The sequence below is a fragment of the Mustela nivalis genome, assembly GCF_964662115.1.
Source record: "Mustela nivalis genome assembly, chromosome: 18".
Taxonomy (NCBI): domain Eukaryota; kingdom Metazoa; phylum Chordata; class Mammalia; order Carnivora; family Mustelidae; genus Mustela; species Mustela nivalis.
In genome coordinates this window covers 45,379,697-45,401,541 of record NC_139037.1, presented here as the reverse complement: position 1 = coordinate 45,401,541, position 21,845 = coordinate 45,379,697, and the positions used below count along the sequence as shown (strand labels likewise).

At 52.3% G+C, this 21,845-nt stretch overlaps 1 protein-coding gene across 5 annotated transcripts; it reads left to right on the top strand.

Annotated features, from left to right (window-relative positions):
- The first annotated feature begins 22 nt into the window (after positions 1-22).
- Positions 23-20,215, top strand: LOC309852512 (uncharacterized protein C19orf47). 5 transcript variants are annotated; one of them, XM_082709265.1, is made up of 11 exons: positions 23-119; positions 1,450-1,556; positions 4,952-5,004; positions 8,626-8,713; positions 8,845-8,959; positions 10,369-10,450; positions 14,042-14,179; positions 16,085-16,234; positions 17,299-17,369; positions 18,919-19,267; positions 19,924-20,215. In XM_082709265.1, the coding sequence occupies exons 3-11, from the start codon at positions 4,986-4,988 to the stop codon at positions 20,019-20,021; spliced, it is 1,110 nt and encodes a 369-aa protein (XP_082565391.1). In that variant the 5' UTR covers positions 23-119; positions 1,450-1,556; positions 4,952-4,985; the 3' UTR covers positions 20,022-20,215. The 5 variants fall into 5 exon arrangements, with proteins under 5 accessions (XP_082565391.1, XP_082565389.1, XP_082565393.1 ...); XM_082709266.1 differs by adding an exon at positions 5,403-5,433 and having other exon boundaries at positions 25-119; positions 18,919-20,215; XM_082709263.1 differs by having other exon boundaries at positions 18,919-20,215.
- The last annotated feature ends 1,630 nt before the right edge of the window (positions 20,216-21,845 follow it).

Below are 21,845 nucleotides of genomic sequence, written 5' to 3'. Positions count from 1 at the left end.
CCGGTGGCGAGGGCTGTATTTCCGGGGAGGGTTGCCGGGCGGAGGGAGGAGGGTCTGACAGTTGGCGCGGCGGGCTAGGAGGGCGGGCAGCGCGTGTGGGCGCGGGCTCGGAGGGTCAGGTGAGGCGCGGGCCACGGGGTGGTGGGACGGGCAAGATACGGAGGGGATGGATGGCGTCTTAGTTCTGGAATCAGTCTCGGCGTCGCTGTGCGGCCCGGACAAGCGACTTCTTTCTCTGAACCTCAGTTTCCTCCTCTGTAGAATGGGGGCCAGAATCTGACTGTAGCATCCTCCTTAGGGCTTAGAGTGGGAGGTCTGCTTGTGCATATCGGAGACCCTGGTTCAGCGCCTAGCACACTGCACACTTCGTTACTGTACTTTTACTGTTAATACTGTAGCGATGATAATGTTTGCGCTTGGCGTGGAAGATCTGGGTGTGGGAGTGTGCAATTGGAGGCCCGCCGATTTCTGCGCACGTCCCAGCCCAGCTTTGTGGCAGTGGGCCTGTGCCTGAACCTCTCTGGAGCTCATTTTCCTAATCTATACAATGAGAGTTAATAGTCCTATATCATAGGGTCGTTGTGAGGATGCTGGTGAAATGTGCGTGTAAATCCCTTAGCATGGGGCTTTGCACTGTATGCTCAATATATTGGGACTATGTTAATAATGATAATGAGAGTTATTGGCGTAGTTGGGACTTCCAGGGAAGAACGGAGTAGGGGGAAGCTCAGAGACAGCAATAGGAAAATCTTGGAATCTGCAATTGGCCAAATGGACATCCTGCCACTTCCTATTTGACTAATTTTGCCCCATCTCATAGATTTAGATTTTTCTTTTTCTTTAAAAGCACTGATGCATTTTGCTCCAGTCAATTAATTTGAGAAGAAAATTTTATATTGGCCTACTAAGGGAAAGCTAGCACTGCTGGGTGCAAAAGGAAGGAAAACGTAACCTGAAATACAACAGAAGCAGAATAGTCTATTTAAATTGTAGACAGAAGTTGAAAGAGAATTGAAAAGGGACTATCATGGTCCCACAGACCCTGTCTATTCTTTGCTTACCTTTTGCATGTGGCTGACATTAGGTCAGTGACGGTCCTCCCCTTTCTCTAGCTCACCAAAGTTTGATTTATTTAATGCATATGTACATAGCACTTACCATCTGCCCCACATTGTTTTAAGGACTTGGTGTTTGTGAACTCACTTCATCCCCCTAACCATTTTAAGAACATATATTCCTATATTCTTGTTTTATAGTTGAGGGAAGTGAGATCCAGAAAGTTAAGGTTAACCCCCGACTCCCAAGGGTGGGGTTTTGGAAGTGGCAAAGTCAGAACATAGATCCAAGCCTTTCAAGGGCTTAGCCAGGGAGTCTGATATATGGTAATTACATGAGTTTTAGAAACTGTCATTTGCTATTATTATTAATGTTCCAATTTTCACTGTTCAGAAAGTGATCACTGGAGATGGGCTTTTAATGGAGGAAAGAGGCAATTGAGTCCAGCCGGGGGACTTCTGCCGCTGTACGGAGAGGATACCAGTTCTCAAAGGCTTCTGGTAAGCATTAACTGACACCTCGGAAGGACTGACCACAGTGCCTGGCTTGTAGTAGTCTATCAGTCAGTGTTAGTCGTAGGCATTGGACTGACTTGGGTTCAAGTCGTGGCCCTACAGTTCCTTGCTGTGTGACCTTGGACCTGCCACTCTCATTTTTAACATGGGGATCATTTTTTTTTTTTTTAACATTATTTATTTATTTATTTGACAGAGAGAGAGAGAGAATAAGTAGGCAGAGAAGCAGGCAGAGAGAGAGGAGGAAGCAGGCTCCCTGCTGAGCGGAGAGCCCGATGGGGGGCTCGATCCCAGGACCCTGGGATCATGACCTGAGCTAAAGGCAGAGGCTTTAACCCACTGAGCGTCCCAGGCACCCAAAATGGGGATCATTTTAACTTTTTTTTTTTTTTTTTTTTTTTTTTTTAGATTTTATTTATTTGACACAGAGAGAGAGATCACAAGTAGGCAGAGAGGCAGGCAGAGAGAGAGAGGGAGGGAAGCAGGCTCCCCGCCGAGCAGAGAGCCCGATGCAGGGCTCGATCCCAGGACCCTGAGATCATGACCTGAGTTGAAGGCAGAGGCTTAACCCACTGAGCCACCCAGGTGCCCCTAACATTTTTTTTTTTTTTTAAACCACCCCAGGTGGTTATGAGGAGACACTGAGCTGTATACTCAGTGCCTGACACCATAGGCCTTCAACAGGAGTTACCAAATGGCCAGTGGAATCAGGGAGAACTTGTTTTCGAATCCCAGTGAAGTCACTTGGTAGATGTGACATTTGACAAATGACTGCACCTCGATGAGTTGGGTTTTTTTTCCATCGATTAAAATGGGGCTAATAATAGTCCTCCCTCCTGAGGAGGTAGTGAGGTGTCAGCAGGAGGCCTCGCTCCGGTCCTGGTTCATGATCAGTGCTTGGTATGTGACATGTTGTTTTTCTGTGTGACACATTGAAGACTCGCCATGCCGTGCTCTTTCAGAGCTGCTGGTGGTGTTGTCTTTGTTCAGTGGCAAAATCCAGAAGACAAAGTAGATCTTAGGAGTCCAGTACGGGGGCAGAGTGATGTCTGTGGTCTTTATCATCAACAAGAGATGCAACAGCAAGCCAAAGAAGGTCAGCATGAGCCCCACTTGGAGGCAGAGGGGAGAGTCCCACATCTGGGGACTTTGGGAAAGTTTCCCAAAGCCGGTGACAGCCAGAGTGAAGGAGAGCTTGCCAGGAGGACAGGATAAGAAAGCATTCCAGGCACAGGAGAGCTTCTGTGGAACACCGGGAGGCAGGCAAAGCTCCTGGGTGTCGGCTAAGACGGGAGGCCTGGGAGGTGAGACTAGCCAATACTTCCGCACTCTTAGGGGGCATGGCCACTGCCTCAGGTGTTCTGAGCCTAAAAGTTCATTGGGTGTTCCAGCCATCCTTTGAGGGAAGTAACATCTGTACGGTCCTGACTTCCAGATGGGGACACCAGACCTGACTGGTGAAGTAGCTTGCAGAGACCACATGGCTAGGAAGTGGTAGAGCCAGATATGAGCCCCGAGGTCTGGTTCCAGAATCCTTACTGTCATACCATCTCTGTTGTACCATTAGAATGGAGGCAGGGAGGGGCAGATTGTGTATGAAGGTGAGCAGAAAGGGACTAATGCACCCTGTGGAGCAAGCTGAGGAGGGATGACGGAGAAGGATCAGAATTGGGAGCCGGGGCGGGGCGGGGGGGCGCCTGGGTGGCTCTATTGGTTAAGCGTCTGCCTTCGGTTCAGGTCATGATCTCGGTTCAGGTCATGATCTCGGAGTCCTGGAGCTCCTTGCTCGGTGGGGAGTCTCCTCTGGCTCCCCTGCCCACTATCATGCTCTCTCTCTCTCTCAAATAAAATCTAAAAAAAAAAAAAAAAAGAATCAGGGGCCAGATGGGGTAGAAGGGAGCAGAGTGAAGGAAGAGAGCAGAGGGCGTAGAGGAGAGGGCAGGACTAGAGAAGGACGGGAGGGCTGAGTAGGCCAAGTGGCCCTGGAGGCAGATCGAGATGAATCATCAGGCAAGGAAGTTTTTCCCTTTAGTTTCCTTTCTTTTCTTCCTTCCTTCTTTTTTTTTCTTTTCTTTCCTTCCTGACTTTATTTATTTGACAGAAAGAGTGAAAGCATAGGCAGAGGGAGCACAGAGGGAGAGGGAGAAGCAGGCTCTCCACTGAGCAGGAAGCCCAACTTGGGACTTCATCCCAGGACCCTGGGACCATGACCTGAGCGGGAGACAGACGCTTAACTGACTGAACCACCCAGACGCCCAGTAACATTCAGGGGAAATGTCCTTAACAGCTTTCTGCCACCTGCTCATCTTACCTAAGCAGGCGTTGGTTTTCCATTTCTCCTACCAGGCTCCTCATGGTGTAGTGGCCCACCTCTCTGCCCTCAGCTCCTCTTGCTCTCCTCCCCCTGTCTCTCCCCCTCCCGCTGTCCCCTCTCTCACTGTACTATAATCACCCTGGCTCTGTGCTGTCCCGCATCTATGCCAGATGGGCTCCTGGCTCAGGACACTGGACTTGCTGTACCTTCTCCTGGAACACTCCTCCTCTGAAACCACAGGGCCCACTCCTCCGCCTCCTTTGGGGTCTCCGAATGTCGCTTTAGAGCAGTCTCCCCTCTTCAGCCTGTTTGGAATCACAACCCCCTCCCTCCCTCGCCAGGCCCTCCCTGTGTTCTGGGTGACACCAAGGGCTTTCTGACTCACCGAATTGTGATCCATTTTGCTTGTTTACTCTCTCATCCTTCCTCCTCTGTCCCCACCTAGATGCCACTCTCTGTATTTTTTTTTTTAAAGATTTTATTTATTTATTTGACAGAGATCACAAGTACACAGAGGCAGGCAGAGAAGGGGGAAGCAGACTCCCTGATTCAGGGCTTGATCCCAGGACCCTGAGATCAGGACCTGAGTGGAAGGCAGAGGCTTTAACCCGCTGAGCCCCCCAGGCGCCCCTGTATTTTTGTTCACGGCAGTATCTTTAGCTCCTAGAATTGTGCCTCGCACCTTGTAGGTTGTCAGTAAATAATTTATGAACGGATGACTAATGGGTATTTATGGTTAAAGTGTTGAGTGAGGGTCGGCTTGGTGTGTTGTGGGGGAAGATGTCTTTTTTTTTCTTCTCTCACTCTCTTATCCCAGCCAGAAACTTCTGAGGTGTGCGGGGATGGAGCTGTGGACATTTGCTGTTGCTGAGTCTTGTCCCAGGCAGCAGCGGGAGCTGTGGTGGCAGCACTGTCCCAGGCTGACTTCCTGCCAGCTGTTCAGGCTATTCCTGGGCTGTGAGCCCCCAGGCACTCTCCTCTGGCCCGCAGGCAGGCAGGCAAAGAGGGACACGCACTCACAGCCTGCGGCGACTCATGGGCCCTCTCTCCCTGTTCTCTCTTCCAGGCTCTCGGAAGCAGCACCAGGGCCCGGGGAGACAATGGTCTCAGTGACTATGGGTGAGTCTGTGGGCTTCTCTCTGGGGCTCCCCTCCCCACTGCCCTTTCTGAAGTTATGACCTTGGGGAGGGGAGCCAAGGTGGGGGAGGGAGAGCCAGGTCACTGAGAGGAACAGCTGTTCTCGGAGCACCCCGTGGAGGCAGGGCCGTGGCCTGCCCAGGGCCTAGCCACTCTGTATCTTGGCCTCCCAATGGCACAGTCTAGCCTTAAAGAACTTGTGATGTGAAATCCAGCAGAGTCTCGGTTTTCTCACGTGTAAAACGGAGATACTCACAGGCCTTACGTCCTGGGATGTTGTTAGGATTAAGGAGGTTAGTGCATGTCAGACCTTGGGCACACTTCTGACAAATGTCCGCTATTAGGATTCTCGTAAGCCTCATCACTATCTTCTCTTTCAGCTCTGCACTCTGGGGTTGCCAAAGCTCAGAGGTTAGTGGGTAGCTTGTACCTCTTTTGAGATTTGTTCATATAGAGAAGTACATAAGACATCTTTATGTGGTCATGGGAGCAATGAGAGAAGGTAAACGTTGGACTGCATCCTTTATGATTCCATTTCTATGAAGCACAGGGACAGGCAGGACCAGTCCATGTTGTGGGAAGGTGGCTGTGGCCCTCGAAAAACAGAGTGATGTCACTACATAGGGAATGTGGTGGTGACAGGGGGGTGCCTGTGGGATGTTGGAAATGTTTTATTTCTTGATCTAGAGGCTGGTTCCGTGCATGCGTTGGTTTTTGAACATTACCAACTTACGTGTGCTTTTGTGTGTCTGTATGTTATAGTTCAATACAAAGGTTTAAAAAAAAAAAAAAAAAGCAACCCCCGCCCCGCAACCATTCAGGTCAAGAAATAAAGTATTGCCAGCCTCCCTGAGGGCCCACCCCAATCACGACCCTCTCCCTCCTCCAGGGGGAATGAACCATGATTTGGGGATCATTTCTCCTTGCCTTTTTTTTTTTTTTAAGATTTTATTTATTTATTTGATAGAAGACACAGCGAGAGAGGGAACACAGCAAGGGGAATGGGAGAGGGAGAAGCAGGCTTCCCGCTGAGCAGGGAGCCCGATGCGAGGCCGGATCCCAGGACCCTGAGATCATGACCTGAGCCGAAGGCAGACGTTTAACGACTGAGCCACCCAGGCACCCCTCTCCTTGCATAGGCAGAAAATATTCCTATGCCCAAGGCTTTGGTTGTGAGCTAAGGTGAACGAAATGTCCTGTGTTCTCTTGCTCCACGCAAGGGCCAGGAATCCTCTCCATGTCTTTCCTTTGAGCCGCTGTGTAGTATTTCCTGCCCCTGCTTCTGTCTATGGATCCCACGTTGCTTCTGGGTTGGGCCTGTTAACAGACTAGCTGCTGTGAATATTCCAGTGTGTGTCTCCTGCTGTGTCCTGAGTCCACGACACATTGTGTGTCCCCTCTGACTCTTTCTGGAATGGGGGGTGCTCCTGACCATTTACTTGGCACCGTATTTTTTTTTTTAAGATTTTATTTATTTGACACAGAGAGAGAAATCACAAGTAGGCAGAGAAGCAGGCAGAGAGAGAGGGGGAAGCAGGCTCCCCGCTGAGCAGAGAGCCCAATGCAATGCGGGGTTCGATCCCAGGACCCTGAGACCATGACCCGACCCGAAGGCAGAGGCTTAACCCACTGAGCACCCAGGCACCCCACTTGGCAGCATATTTTCCTCTTTAGTAGGACATGAAATGATGACAAGGGCCCGATGTGCAGAGGTTCTCAGTTCCTTGACTTTGCTTCAGGCAGCTAGCCCCCCTCAAATGATGTGGCCCCTTTTCCCTCCTTAGTAACAGCGTGATTGAGATGCAGTTCACATTTTATACAATAAAGTGTACAGTATGGTGGTTTTATACTGCGTTCGGAGTTCTATAGCCATTAGCACAATCAATTTCAAAACCTTTTCATCACTTCCCGCAAGGCACCCATACCCATTAACTAATCGTCACTCTCTTTTTCCTGTCCCCACCATCCTGCCGGGCAACCACTGATCTGCTTTCTGTCTCTCTAGATCTCTATAGATGTTTACCTATTCTGGACATTTCATATAAGTGGAATCATTATGTGGGTTTTTTTTTAACAGACGAAGTTGCCTGCTTTTGGCTGATGGAACCCAGGGCCCCATGCCTGGGCAGGTGGATAGTGCCTCTGTGAGGCAGAAAAAGGCCCCCTGTCCTCTGGGCCTGTGGCAGAAGTCCTTAGGGCATGATCTTCACCTGCTGCAGTGCTGGGGAGATGGGCCTGTGGCTAGGTAGGCAGAAGGATGGTCCCAGGCCTGCGCCCGAGCCCTGAAGTCACCTTCAGAAGAGACCAGAGTCTCTTTCCCCACTCTGTGCCTCAGTGGTCTTATAAGCAAAATGGGCATAGCAGTAGCAAATTTCATATTTTGATTGTTGGGGTTTCAAGCTGTATATGATGAGAAAGAAAAGTTTCGTCAGTGAAACCCTTGACTGTGAGGTGGCTCTTAGTTTCAGAGATGTTAAAATGTGAAAAGGAAGTTCTCAGAATCAGTGATCTTATCTAACAGCCATTGGCCAGACAGGGTGAATTTGAAGGTCACACCCAAGAGGCTAAAACAGAAAAGTTTAGAAACAATAAAGCGGGGCGCCCGGTTGGCTCAGTGGGTTAAAGCCTCTGCCTTCGGCTCAGGTCATGATCCCGGGGTCCTGGGATCAGAGCCCCACATCCGGCTCTCTGCTCGGCGGGGAATCTGCTTCCCCCTCTCTCTCTGCCTACTTGTGATCTCTGTCTGTCAGATAAATAAAATCTTTAAAAAAAAAAAAAAAAGAAACAATAAAGCTTCGTGGGTGGGTGGGTGTGTCCCTGGTCTGGGTCTTGGGCTTGGTAGTGGTGGCAGAGTAAAAATAATAGCAGCAGCTGCGACGAGTTGAGGTTGTCCCCTGGGCCAGGTGCCATTTCATGTCCTTTATGGGGACTTTGCGCAGTGAACCAAGGATGTACGCCTTATCGCTAGAATGTGAGCTCAGTGAGGGCGGGGGCGTTGTCTTGTGCAGTGGAATCCACCTGCCTAGAACGGGACCTGCCGGTAAATCCTTCCTGGATGTCATCCTAAATTTCCGGACAAGGAAACGGAGACCCCAAGTGTTAACTTCCCATAGGCCCTTAGCCAGGAGCTGGCAGAGCTGGAATTTGAACCCAGGCGCCAAAGCCTATGCTTGCTGTTTCTGTGGTGAGGAGCGAGCTTGCTGACGTTCGTAGGCCGGCTCTGTGTCCCTTCTTTCCCTTCACCTGTGGATCCTGTCACCCTCAGCAGCTGCGCCTGCCGATGGGGACCAGGCCAGAGAACCTAGAGTCCCAGCTCCCTGAACTTGGGCATTGGCCGTGTGTGAAGATGATCGTGGGGCCTCACGGCCCAGGGCAGAGCTGTGACCAGAAGGGTCAGACAGAAGCACATGGCCTTCATGGCCTCAGTCTCCTCCTTGGCAGAGGGAGGGAGGCCTAATGCTGTGAGCTGCTCGCAGGGAAACGCTTGGCCGGGGCCTGGCGTGCAGTGAGCATTTAATATGTGGGAGCCACTGCTCTTGTGGTTTTGCGGCTGCTCTTCTCTGGAGGGAATAATGGGAATAACGAGCCCTGTCCATCCCCCAGCCACTTCTGAGTGGATCCAGTTCTTTAAGGAAGCCGGCATTCCTCCAGGGCCTGCTGTCAATTACGCGGTGATGTTTGTGGATAATAGGTAAGGGGGCCTAGGGGACAGAGTGCAACTTGGCGAGAGGAGGGGAGAAGAAGCGGATGGGGGGAGACGGGAGCTGGCTAGCCCATCTGTCCTGGCCTGCTTGTGGCCTCACTGCTGACCCTCCCCCACAGGATCCAGAAGAGCATGCTGCTGGATCTCAACAAAGAGATCATGAATGAGCTGGGCGTGACTGTGGTGGGCGACATCATTGCCATCCTCAAGCATGCCAAGGTGGTGCACCGCCAGGTGGGTGTGCTGCCCAGCCCCTTGATCTCTGGGTTTAGGGTGCGGTGGGGGGCTCTGTACCAGAGTCAGCAGGAGGCTTGGAAGCAAAAGCAGGCAGACCTGAGTTCCAAGGCTGGTTATACCATTTGCCATGTGACATTGGACATGTTGCCTAATCTCTCTGAGCCTTTCTTATTCCATTGGTAGAATGTAGATAGGTAGACCTATCTCACAGGGTGGTTGTAAGCATTAAGTTAAAGAAAGCCCCAGTATAAAAAGCCTCCAGTGTAAATAGTGGGGCCTTGGTAGAGGCTCTCTTTCCATTACTAGTTCTCATCTTCCTCATGATAATCAGCTTTAGCAGGGCTCTTCTCTGTCCCCAGGACAGGAGCTCCCCCTGGGGGACTCAGGCAGTCACCGGGCCAACAACATGGTTATTCCATTCTTGGCCCCTCTACTTACAGTGACCTTAGACAAGTGAAGATCACTCCTCCCCCCACAGTCTCTCTGAAACAGGCTTTTCACACTGCACTGCTGCGTAGGGGAGCCGTGGCCACCTACCAGATAGCGTGTGTGGCACCGAGCACCTGGAATGAAGAGCTCATTGAATCTTTAGCTGACACTTACCAGGCCTTACCATAGCCTGCCATTCCCTGTCTCCATTCTTTATACATTTTATTTTATTATGATTTTTTTAAAAGATTTTATTTATTTGACAGAGAGAGATCACAAGTAGGCAGAAGGCAGACAGAGAGAGAGGAGGAAGCAGGCTCCCAGATGAGCAGAGAGCCCGATGTGGGGCTCGATCCCAGGACCCCAAGATCATGACCCGAGCTGAAGGCATAGGCTTTAACCCACTGAGCCACCCAGGCGCCCCCTGCCCCCATATCCTCTTTTTTTTTTTTTTTTTTAAGATTTTATTTATTTATTTGACAGACAGAGATCACAAGTAGGCAGAGAGGCACGCAGAGAGAGGAGGAAGCAGGCTCCCTGCTGAGCAGAGAGCCTGATGCGGGGCTCCATCCAGGACCCTGGGATCATGACCCGAGCTGAAGGCAGAGGCTTTAACCCACTGAGCCACCCAGGTGCCTCCCATATCCTCTTTCTGCTCCGCAATACCACCTTGCTTTTATTTGTGTCTCCTAATCTTTCCTTTAGTCTCCGTGAATCTGTGACAGTTCCATAGTCTTCCCAGGTGATTGATACCTTGACAGTTGTGAAGAGTCCTGTTTAGGTGTTTTGCAGCACCTCAGTTTGGGTTTGTCCTCTGCCTTCTCGTGGTGAGGAGTGAAATGTTCTGAAATCTCTTCTCTAACAGCTCGGGCTCTCATCCTCCCAGTGCTGCTCAGGTTTCTTTTCCCCTACCTTTTGCCCTCGTCCCTGTGGTAACCCAGACACCTGTTCGGCTCTTCTTTCTCCCCCCACCACAGGACATGTGCAAAGCTGCCACTGAGTCCGTGCCCTGCAACCCCAGCCCCCTCCCTGGCGAGATCCGCCGAGGTGCCTCTAGCGGTGAGTCCCACCTACCTAGAGTTCCTTCCCTTTATCCCTACACTTTAGCTCTAAAGGGGACACACCCAGAATCTGCAGGGGTGAAACAAGGCCAGCAGAAGTTCTCTCGGCCACCGATTTTCACTGGTGGCAGTTCTGTTCCGTAAAGAAACTGTGAACACTGAATGAGCGAGTGCCGGGTCATTGCTCCTAGAGGAAATAAAAGGTTAGGTTCCTGCAAGCCTCTTCTTACAACACTTTTGTCAACCGATCAACACAGACTTTACTTTATATATGTTTCTGTAAAGATGTTTCATTTGTCATATGTTGCTGGCGCGTACACATCGAGCTCATGGCCAGCAGCTCTGTAATGCGTGCCTGGACAAAGCTAATCTAACACAGATATTTTCTCTGTAAGGAACATCACTTGGGAATACTAGAAAGCACTTTGCCACTCTTCTTCAGGGCCATTTTATTTTATTTTATTTTAAGATTTTATTTATTTGACAGAGATCACAGGTAGGCAGAGAGGCAGGCAGAGAGAAAGAGAAGGAGAAGCAGACTGCCTGCTGAGCAGAGAGCCCAATGTGGGGCTCAACCCCAGAACCCTGGAATCATGACCTGAGCTGAAGGCAGAGGCTTTAACCCACTGAGCCACCCAGGCGCCCTTGGGGGCCATTTTAAACAGCCAAAACACTTAACACAGGTTTTGGTTTTGGGGTTACAAATCAATCTTAGCGAAGAGGCGAATTTGCAAATAGGGAATCCATGAATGGTGAGAACAGACGGTATTTACACATTTGGGTTTTTTTTTCAGCAGTGTGATACCTTTTTAAAGAAGAATAAATTTAAAAAATTTAATGTGCATATTAGCCTTTGCTGCTTAACGACCCCCAAACTGGTTTCAGGCACAGACTTTTATTTCTCATGATTTTATGTCCTGGCTGGTCTGTTCTGCTCTGGGCCAGCTCAGTAGATCTCAGTGGTCACCTAGCAGCTTGGTGGAGGCTAGGTGATTTAGCATGGCCTGACTCACACATCTGGTGGTTGGCTTGATGTCATCTGGGCCCACAAAGGTGACCGGGCCACACGTCCCTTGTATTCCTATAGGCGTGCCCGGGGTCGTCCACATGGGGCCAATCGCAGGGTGCCCTAGAGCAGCAGGAGAGGGCGGGCCCCAGTGTGCAGAGCACCTCTTAAGGTTCTGCTTGTGTAACACTTGCTCTTCTCCCATTTGCCAAAGCCTGTCACGTGGCTAAGCCCCGTGTTGGTGTGGGCAGTGCCAACCAAGGGCACGGACAGAGGGAGACTGAACAAATTGGGGTTCTTTGCTGTAGCAGTCTGCCTGAACTTACATATGATCACGAAGGTACAGCTGAATCACTTTCCACAGGCGCAGCAGCCGTGTAACCAGCAGCATCCAAATCCAGAAACAAAAACCTGACCAGCGTCACTCCCCCCTCTCCAGGGCACCCATTACCCTGATGCTTCACAGCAGAGATGGTCTGTTTTTGTTAGTCTGTCAAGTGTACATAACTGAAGTCAGACAGTATGTATTTTTGTATAGCCTTCTGAATGCCTTTGTTTAAAACAAATTTTAAAAAATTAAAACTAACGGGGCACCTGGGTGTCTCAGTGAGTTAAGCCTCTGCCTTCGACTCAGGTCGTGTTCTCAGGGTTCTGAGATCGAGCCCCACATCAGGCTCTCTGCTCAGTGGGGAGCCTGCTTCCCTCTCTCTCTCCACCTGCCTCTCTGCCTACTTGTGATCTCTGTCTGTCAAATAGATAAATAAAATCTTTTAAAAAAATTAAAACCAACAAAAATACTAGTGGAGAAAATAGGCAGTCGGAAGGAGTAGGAGAAGCAGACAAAAAAGGAAAGGGAGTGCGGAAGAATGTCCCAGAACAGCATTCTTGGTACGCTCACTTGTATACACTTCAGAATATATGCTTTCTAATATATGTGTCTGTGTCTGTGCGTATCTGACATCGAACTATAGCTTAGAGTCATTAGGGCAAAGACAGAGGTTTTTTTTCTTCCACCCAAATGGCGCTTACCTGTCATGAGGAAACATCGTATCCCTTATTCCTTTCAAGTAAGACGTTTCCCTCTGGGTACATTGCAGGAAGCAGGGCCTCTCTACTGTTCACTTTCTATCACAGATCATCCAATCATCCTGGGAGGTTCTGCCCAGCTCACCAGAAAGCCACCCTATCTGGCTTCAGAGCTGTCCGAAAAAAAAGTTATGGAAAAATTGTGGAAGCGTATATGCCCGTCATTATCAGGGGAGTGAGCAGGGCTGGAAACCAACCATTTTTCCCCAGTAGGGGGAAGGAGGAGGTCTGATCAGGAAGGGCCAATCCCCAGACTTCAGAAAGCTCCAATTCTTTTTCTTCTTCTTCTTTTTTTTAAATTTAAATTTAATTAGCCAACTTACGGTACATCATTAGTTTCAGTTGTAGTGTTCAGTAACTTACCAGTTTCACATAACACCCAGGGCTCATCACAGCACTTGGGGCAGGCTGCGGTTCTTGACCTGGGTGGTGGGTACGTGGGAGTTGACTTTCTGTTAAGTGGTCTGTTTTTCCTGTATGCTGTAGTTATAATTTCAAAACCAAGCAAGCAACATATTGTGTAATGCATCGAGAGTCATGGTGGGGGACTTCATTAGGTTTTGAGAGGCAGCACATAGCAGAAAAAGGGAAGGCTTTGGGGGGTGGGTAGGCTAGAATACCCATACCTGAAAGCTGGTGGAGGTAGGAGTGGGGAGCACCGGGCCTGTGGGGTGAGCCAGGCATCATGAAGCTCTTCCCCAAGAGCTTTTGAGATCTGGGCCCTAAAACCAGGAACACTGCTCTGGAGACAAGACCCTTGTCCTTCCCGCGCCACCTATAAGATGGGCTTGTAGTAGATCCTCTTCTGGTAGGGATGTTGGGATTTTCCATGAGAGGGTTCATTTTTTCCAGTAGATGTTTATTGAGGACCTGTGAAGCACCAGGAACTGTCGCAGCCCCTGGAGATACAGAAATAAACAACCCTTGTCTCCTGGTGGGGCCTGCATACTCAAGGGAGACATCCATGAGACATGTCCCCCCCAGGAGACATCCATGTCATTTAGCGTCAAGCAGGACTTAGGGTTATGAGGCAAAAGCAAGCCTACCGCAGGGTTGGGCCGGTGGAGGTTGGAGTGGTTCGGGAAACTTTCTCTGGGGAGGTGCCCTCGGAGAGGAGACCTGAATGAAGAGCCAGAGCGAGCTGGTTGGTCCTCGGGGAACCGCATGCCCAGTCGAGGGAACAGCATGTGCTAGGAAGAGGTGCACGCTTGCTGGGTGAGGAATATCCCCAGACCAGCTTAGCTGAAGTGGAGCTGGGAGAGGAGCTTGGGAGAGGTATGACAGGAACCAGTCTGGTCTAGGGCCTTAGGAAAGGCCTTCATGCAGTGAGGGGTGGGCCCGCTCCTGGTTAGACTGGCCAACACCCATCGTGGCCGTGCAGCCCCAGCATGACTCCAGCTGCCCCTTCTCCATTCAGTCCCAAGGTTTGCCTTCACCATTCTGGCCTTCATCCCCGGGCCCCTAGCATGACTGGACTCTCCCCTTTCCTCCCTGTAGCTGCCTCTCGAATGATCGCCAACAGCCTGAACCGCGACTCCCCACCCGGCACTCCCCCCAGGCGGCCGGACACCAGCACCTCCAAGATCTCGGTCACTGTGTCCAACAAGATGGCAGCAAAGAGTGCCAAGGCTGCTGGTGAGGGGACGTGGGCAGATGGTGGGAGGAGCTAGGGGTGAGGGTGGGTTGGCGGATGGTCTTCGGAGGTCAGGTGCCCAAGATCACAAGGTGCTTTGAAGACCACAGCGTGTCCAGAGAGTTCAGGGTTGGTCAAGCCCCTGCGCCTCTGTGGGCCTTGCTTTCCCAGTCTGTAGAATGGGGACAGTGGGAAGCTCTTGAGACCGTGTACCTGCCAGTGCACTGCAGTTCTTAGTGGTCAGTTCTGTCGTTTTTAAGTTTTTGTTTATTTTGTATTGTGGAAAGAACACTTAACGTTGACATTACCATCTTCATAAAGGCTAAAGTGTTCAGTACAGTGCTACGGATTACAGGGTCTCAGTCTGTTTTCACAGATGCTCACCGAGGCCCACACTAGTGCCAGGCACTGTGCTTGGTGCAGGGGTCAGAGGTCCAGAAAGCACCGTTTCCTCTCAGCAACCAGGAGGATCCTTCCAGACCTTTGATCTGATCCTCTCACCCTGGGCTAGAACTCTCCAGAGCTTCCCACTGTCCCAGTAATAAAATCATCTTCCTGCATGGCCTTACAGGCTCTGTATAATGTGACTCCTTCTCTGGCGTTTCTTCCCCTGGCTCTCTCCCTCGGGTCCCTTCCAGGCTCCATCCCACCGTGGGCCCTTGCCCTGATGATCCCTTCTCCCAGCACACTCTTCCACCAAAGACTTTTCTGTGCTTGGCCTCTGTTCCTCTTCCAGGTCTCAGCTTGAAACCTGGGAATAGGACACCAGCCTTTGGGCTTCCAAGCCCTCCTCCTGTGTGCCCCACTGCTCTGCCTTTGTTGGACCCACCCCCACAGCAAAAATCTTGGCACAAGTGAAAACCGAGGCCCAGGGAGGGAGCTTGGTTATTCTGACGCCCGGCCCCATCACACCCTGTGCTCCTGCACCTCCTCCCCATCTCTGGCCTTTTTGATTTGTGTGTCATGAGCAAGAAAGTTAAGATTAATTTTTTTTTTATTTTTTAAAAACTTAATTAATTAATTAATTAATTTGACCAACAGAGATCACAAGTAGTCAGCGAGGCAGGCAGAGAGAGGGGGGGGGAAGCAGGCTCCCTGCTGAGCAGAGAGCCCGATGTGGGACTCGATTCCAGGACCCTGGGATCATGACCTGAGCTGAAGGCAGAGGCTTTAACCCACTGAGCCACCCAGGCACCCCCAAGATTAATTTCTGAAGTATTGAAAAGATGACGAGCCTGGGAGTGACCAGCTCAAATGTGTTGAGATTCATTTGTTTTTTTAAATCTAAGTGATTTATATAATTTACTTACGTGCAGTGCACAAATTTTAAGTGTACAGTTTATTTAATTGATTAATTTTAAAGATTTTATTTATTTGACAGAGAGAGATACAGCGAGAGAGGGAACACAAGCAGGGGAGTGGGAGAGAGAGAAGCAGGCTTCCTGCCAAGGAGAGAGCCAGATGTGGGACTTGATCCCAGGACCCTGGGATCATGATCTGAGCCGAAGGCAGACGCTTAATGACTGAGCCATCCAGGTGCCCCCAGTTTGATTAATGTAAAAAAAAATGATCACACCCATGAAAGCTCTACCTAGATGAAGCTCTTGAACCATTCCATCAGCCAGCAGTTTCCCCCTTCCCAGCTAGGCTGGGAGGTCAGCCTATTGGGGGCAGGGACAGAGCCACAGGGAGCCCTTAGAGGCTGGCCGCAACGGGGGGATTCTGAGCGCCTCTGGCAACCCTGTTGTGCGTAGACCCCTGAATCTCTTGGTGGTTCAAAGTCTACAGTGGTTGGGAAGATAAGGGAGATAAAGGGCACATTTGTGCCCTTCGCAGGGCGTCCAGCCCCCAACCCAGGAGCACATTCTATCCCAGAAGATGCTCACCATCCCCCTCCTCCCCATCAGCCCTGGCCCGCCGGGAGGAGGAGAGTCTCGCTGTTCCCACCAAGCGGCGCCGGGTCACTGCTGAGATGGAGGGGAAGTACATCATCAACATGCCCAAAGGCACCACCCCCCGGACCCGCAAGATCCTGGAGCAGCAGCAGGCAGCAAAAGGTATCAACCTGGCAGGGGTGCCCTTTGGCGTCAAGACTGCATTTCCCTTCGTTGTGTGGTGCAGGGTTGGTCAGGCCCTACAGGCACTGGCTGAGAGGCAGGCTCTAGTGAGATCCAGGGGGCAGGTGCCCGAAGTGTAGGAACCGTCATGAGCCAGAGGACCCTGGTTGAGGTTCTGTCCATAGCTGAGGTATAGAGGGGGTCTTCCCCACAGGGTTCCTTTTAGAATAGTGTTTGTGTCTTCATGGAAAAACACTCATATGGTGTGGAAGAACATACAGTACTGCCGAACTCTGTCCCCTCAGTCCCATAGCCCAGGCCATCATTACCCTACCCAGACCAGTGTGAGCTCGCCTGCATGTGTTTGTACATAGAACCATATAGGTAGTTTGTTTTAAACCACAAATCGCATCATTTTGTAGGTATTATTGTAGAACTTTTTTTTTTTTAAGGAATTTTTTGTTGTTGTTAGGGGGGAGAGACAGAGAGAGCATGAGTGGGGGTTGGGGGTGTGGAGAGAGGGAGAAGCAGGGAGCCTGATGGCGGGGTTAATCCCACGACCCTGGGATCATGATTTGAGCTGAAGGCAGACGCTTAACTGACTGACCCACTCAGGCTTTAACTCTTTTTAATGATCATTTAGTAGTTGCATCATATTTGTATATCGTGATTTAATAAACATTCTTTCAATGGTCATTTGGGTTGGGATGTAGAGAGAGAGCTTATCACCACTCAGTAGGCTCTCAGAGGCCCATGACCCCCAAAAGAGTGAGGGGAACAAGTAAGGATTAAGAACCCTTCCCACACATACACGCATTTCGAACTTGTACAGCCTCAAGGAGCCCAAGAGTCAATTTCAGTGGCCAATTGCACTAGCCAGAGATGTGTGGGTCACTATTAGCCAGGGCGTAGACACAGAGCCTGTGCCCGCCTGGACCAGAGCTGCCTGGGCCTGGACTGGCCATGTCTGCCCTCCCTTGTCTGCACCATGCGTGACTCTTGGCCAGGCCTGGGCTCCGTGCGTGGCTCGGCAGTTGCTGGCTGAGGGCTCACTTCCCTCCCAGGTCTCCAGAGGACATCTGTGTTTGACCGCCTCGGTGCCGAGACCAAGGCAGACACGACGACGGGGAATAAAGTGAGTTGGGAATGGGGAAACCACCTGAAGTTTTCTAATTGTCTTCCTTGCTGGTGTTGATCCCACATCTAACCCCTCATACTCCCTGCACCGTCTTACCCACCTGGACAGCCTCAGTTCCCTTCTTTGCACCTCAACTTCTCTCCTCATTTCCAGTGCCTGGGGTCTGGCCAACTCCTGCCTGCTGCCCTCGGGCCGCTCCCACCTCCGTGTCCCAGACTGGCCTTGGCATCTTTCCCCTGGAGGGACTCCTGTCCTAGGCCCTGTCTCAGGGATGCCCCGGTGCCCCCGTTCCAGGCTGGCTTCAGTGAAGCTCTGTCTGTTGTCCCTGATCTGCCACCTCTCCCCATCTCCTGCCCTTCCCCCACAGCAGCAGTGTGTGACCACGTCCATGACAGGCCTCCTACCCACCCCCATCATTCTTTTCAGTGCGGTCAGGATGAACACCACCCTCCTTGCCTTGGCCTGCAGGCCCCCAGGATGGTGTGTGGTTAGGAGCCCATGCCTGAGCCCTGCCCAGTGTGAATCCAGCTCTGCCACTCCCTGGCTGCATGGCCTTGGCCATGTCACTTAAGCTTCTTGTACCTCGGTTTCCTTATCTGTCTCATACCCACCTCGTTGTGAGGATGAGCTGAGCTGCATTGCACGGTGCTGGGGCGTCTGATGCATGGTTAGGCATGCTCTAGGTGTCACCTTCCATGAACTGCGCCGGGGCTCCTGGCTGCGTTTCCTGCCTCTCCATCCCTTGCTCACCAGGGCTTACCTGACCTTTCTCACCTCCTAGAATCTTAATCGCGAGCATGATAGTAACAATCGGGCTCTTGTGGCTAGAAGATACAGCCATGTGAAGAGCTTACTTAGCACAGAGTGAGCGCTCCATACTTAGGATTCTTATTCCTGCCTTGGGGGCTTGGCCCTTGCTCTGCTCTTGGCCCACTCATCCCCACTCATCTGTGAGGGCCCGGCTTACACATCAGCACCTCGGACAAGGTGTCCCTGAACTCCTGGAGGAGGCAAGGCTTCCCGGTCTCTTTGCCAGCACTCCCATCTCTTCCAGAGAGTGCATTACTGTCATAATTAGGGAGTTGTTTGTGTCATTTCCGCTGGCAGGTCTGTCTGCCCCACTGGACTGTGAGCCCCCTGAGCACAGGGCCAGGGACAGTCAGGACTCGGGAGACACTTGTTGAGTGAATGACCAAATTTGTCTTTTGTTGTGTTCCCCTGTCGACCTTGGCAAATGGTCTTCTCACTGTGCGTGGGCCCGCCCTTTGCCTTCCCACCTTTGTTAGACCTACATGCCGGAATTTTCAGATCTCATCTCAGGTGTCCCTCATCCAGGGAGTCTCTCCTGAACTTCAACTAAGGTCAGGAGACTCCTTTGGGCTCTGCCAGCTCCCTGGATGTCCTGTCATGGCTCTCACCACTGGCTAGGGTGTCACCATGTCACCATGGGTGTTCTCCCAGCGAGGCCAGGAACAGTGAGACAGCTCTGTGCATATGCGTGTTGAATGACTAAATGACTCACTTGTCCCGTCTCTGACCCCTGCAGCCCACAGGAGTCTTCAGCCGCCTTGGGGCTACCCCAGAGACGGACGAGGATCTGGCTTGGGACAGCGACAATGACAGCAGCAGCTCTGTCCTGCAGTATGCTGGGGTCCTGAAGAAGCTGGGCCGGGGCCCGGTGAAGCCCAGTCCCCAGCCAGCACTGACTGTCAAAGCCAAGGCCACAAGCTCGGCCACGACAGCTGCCACGCCTACACTGCGGCGCTTGGCCCTTTCCTCACGCCCTGGGCTTGACAGGAAGCCGGAGTCCCTGTCCAAAGTCAGCATCATCCAGAGACTGGGCAAGGCTGCCCTTGTGCCCGAGGCCCAGGACAGCCAGGTCACAAGCACCAAGAGTAAGTCCTTGGCTGAGGTCAAGGTCACCATTAAGAGGACTCTTGTGGGGCCCCGGGGGAGCAGCTCCAGTGAGGGCCTGGGCGCCCAGATGGACCATGCAGGCACAGTGAGCGTGTTCAAAAGACTGGGCCGCAGGACCTTCTAGCCTCTGGGCGGGACCCAGGCCCCTCTCCATGGCTCCTGGCTCCGGCGGAGGCTCCCGTGAGGCTGCGCCCGGCCCTCTGCTGGCTCCCCCTGCTGGCTCCCGGATGACACTGCTTGTCTCCCTCAGGCATTCGAGCCGGCCCAAGCTTTCTGGGAATTCACCCCAGTGTTCTGAGACCGAGATGGTCGCTGTGGCCAGGCCTTGCTGCTCTAGGACTTTCCTTTTTCATGTCCTTTGCTCTCTCCTCTCTGACTGTGGCCTTTGGCAGGACCCACTTTTCTACCGCACCCAGAGCCAAGCGCTCTTTTCCCGCCTCCATTCCCCCTCCTGCCCCCCAGCAGCATCTGCTGTGTCCACCCCAGCTCCCCAGCCTTCCCATCCCCCAGACTCCCCCCACCTTGCCCATGTCCCGACTTCCCCTCTGCCCCCTCTGCCCACTCCTTTAACTTCTCCGTCTCTCCCTCTCTTCACACTGTTCATTTCTCTTCTGTTTTCTGTCCCTGTGGCAAGGCCTGACTGTGCGCTGCGTCCTGCCTGACCCTCCTGCACCTCCGGCCTCCCAGCGGCCCCCTCGTCGGCGGTGGCGTCGAGCCTGTAGAGACTGTTAACCGCCCTCATGCCCAGGCTGGAGGGACCGCCCCTGACCCTGGGCTGCAGCGGGCTGCCTCGGTTTTCCTGTCCTGGGCATCTTTTTCTCTGACAGCCCATGGCGGGTGGTGGGCAAGGGTCACTGGGAAGGGAGGCCAGCGCCGGGAGAAAAAGAAGAAAATGGCTGTTTTAATATATTTTTGTGACTTTCAAACTGTTTCCCTCCCCTCCTTCAGAGTGAGTCACAGGGTTGTTTTTCACACAAAGCACAACGTAGGTGTGGGTGGCAACGAAGGGTTGGGTTCTCTCTCTGGAGGCCAGACTCCCTGGAGGTCACGGCTCCACGTGGGCCATGTCTGTGGGGCAGGCCCCCAGCTGAGTGGAGTCATGGTCGTGGTCATCGTTCAGTTGGACGTCCTCTTCCCTTCCCCTGGCTCTAGGTCCGTCACTCTGTCCTCCCGCTCTGTGTAGTTCACCTGTTCTGCCACTCTGCCTGTTGATGGCTTTCCAAACTGTAGGCTCCCGTGTGAGGCAGTGGGTTCGTGTCATTTGGGTCATATACGCGTTCACTGCTGCATAGCCCCTGCCCTGTGCCAGACTGTCTGGAGGAAAGCAGACAAGCCTCCTGCCTGCTTGGCTGAGCTCTCCAGTCAGGGAGGTGGCGGGAGAGGGGCCATCCTGTCCAGAGAATGGGAGGGAGGAGCAGAAGTGGCCAGGGGGACTTCTGATGTTGGGGATAAGAAGGTAAGGGCTGAGTAGGGAACCGTCAGAAGCTGCTGTGTGAGGTGTAGGAGGAAGAGGGTCCAACAGGGGACACAGCCGGGGCAAAGGCTCTGAGGTCAGAGGAGCAAGGAGCACGAAGGCCAGGGGAGCTGGGGGTGCTGGCCAGGGAGCGAAGGGCCTGACACAGAGCACCTATTGTTGGGGCAAGTGGGCAGGGACCAGATGACCTGGGGCTTCATGACCCGTGGTAAGGAATTTGGACATCTTCTATAGGCCCTGAGAAGTTTGGGAAGGTTTAAAGCTAGCAAGTGATGTCTGACTTGCCTTTTATGAAGATGGCTTTGGCCCCCATGAGGGGCTAAATTGTGGGGAGGGCAGGGGTGGGAAAAGGAGGGCAGCTGTGCAGGAGCCAGGGCAAGAAAGGAAGGTGGCATGGGGTGAAGCGTGGGGAGGGGGAAGGAGGGTGGGCTTCAGAGGAGCTGTGGGCAGTGCAGATGGATGAGAAGTTGGGGCACGGGGGTGGGGAGCAGGGATCACCTAGAGGGGGTTCCAGAGCATCTAACTAGAGGTGCTGTTTGTGTAGATGAAGGGGTTGGGGAGGGAGGAGCTGGGGAGACAGGAGGGTGCTGGGCTGTTGGGACTCGGTGGGGGGGGGTACCTGAGCTGGAGACCAGTAGCTTTGGGGAGCACTCAGGGGACTCTGTTCAAAGCCGAGGGCCTGGTGATACCAGTGGAGAGCAGCACAGAAACAGGAAAGGGCCTAGCAGGGGACGGAGGGCCCTTTTCTCCGTGAGAGAACAGAACTGATGGGATCAGCAAGGAGTGGGCTGTGGCTTGGGAGACCTAAGAGCTGGTGATGCTGAGATGAGACGTCACCCGTTTTTTGTTTTTGTTTTTGTTTTTAATTGTGGTAAAATATACATAAGATTGACTGTCGCAGCCATCTGTAAGTGCCCCGTCTAGTGGCATGAAGCACATTCCCGTTGCTGTATAACTGTCACCACCATCCGTCCCCCAACTTCCTGGGCCGATTGTCTGCTTATTTGTGGCTTTTGAGTCCCTTCACGTCGGGGGGCTGCTGTGTGCGGGGGCTGCCGAGCAAGGGCCCAGGGTGAGAAGGG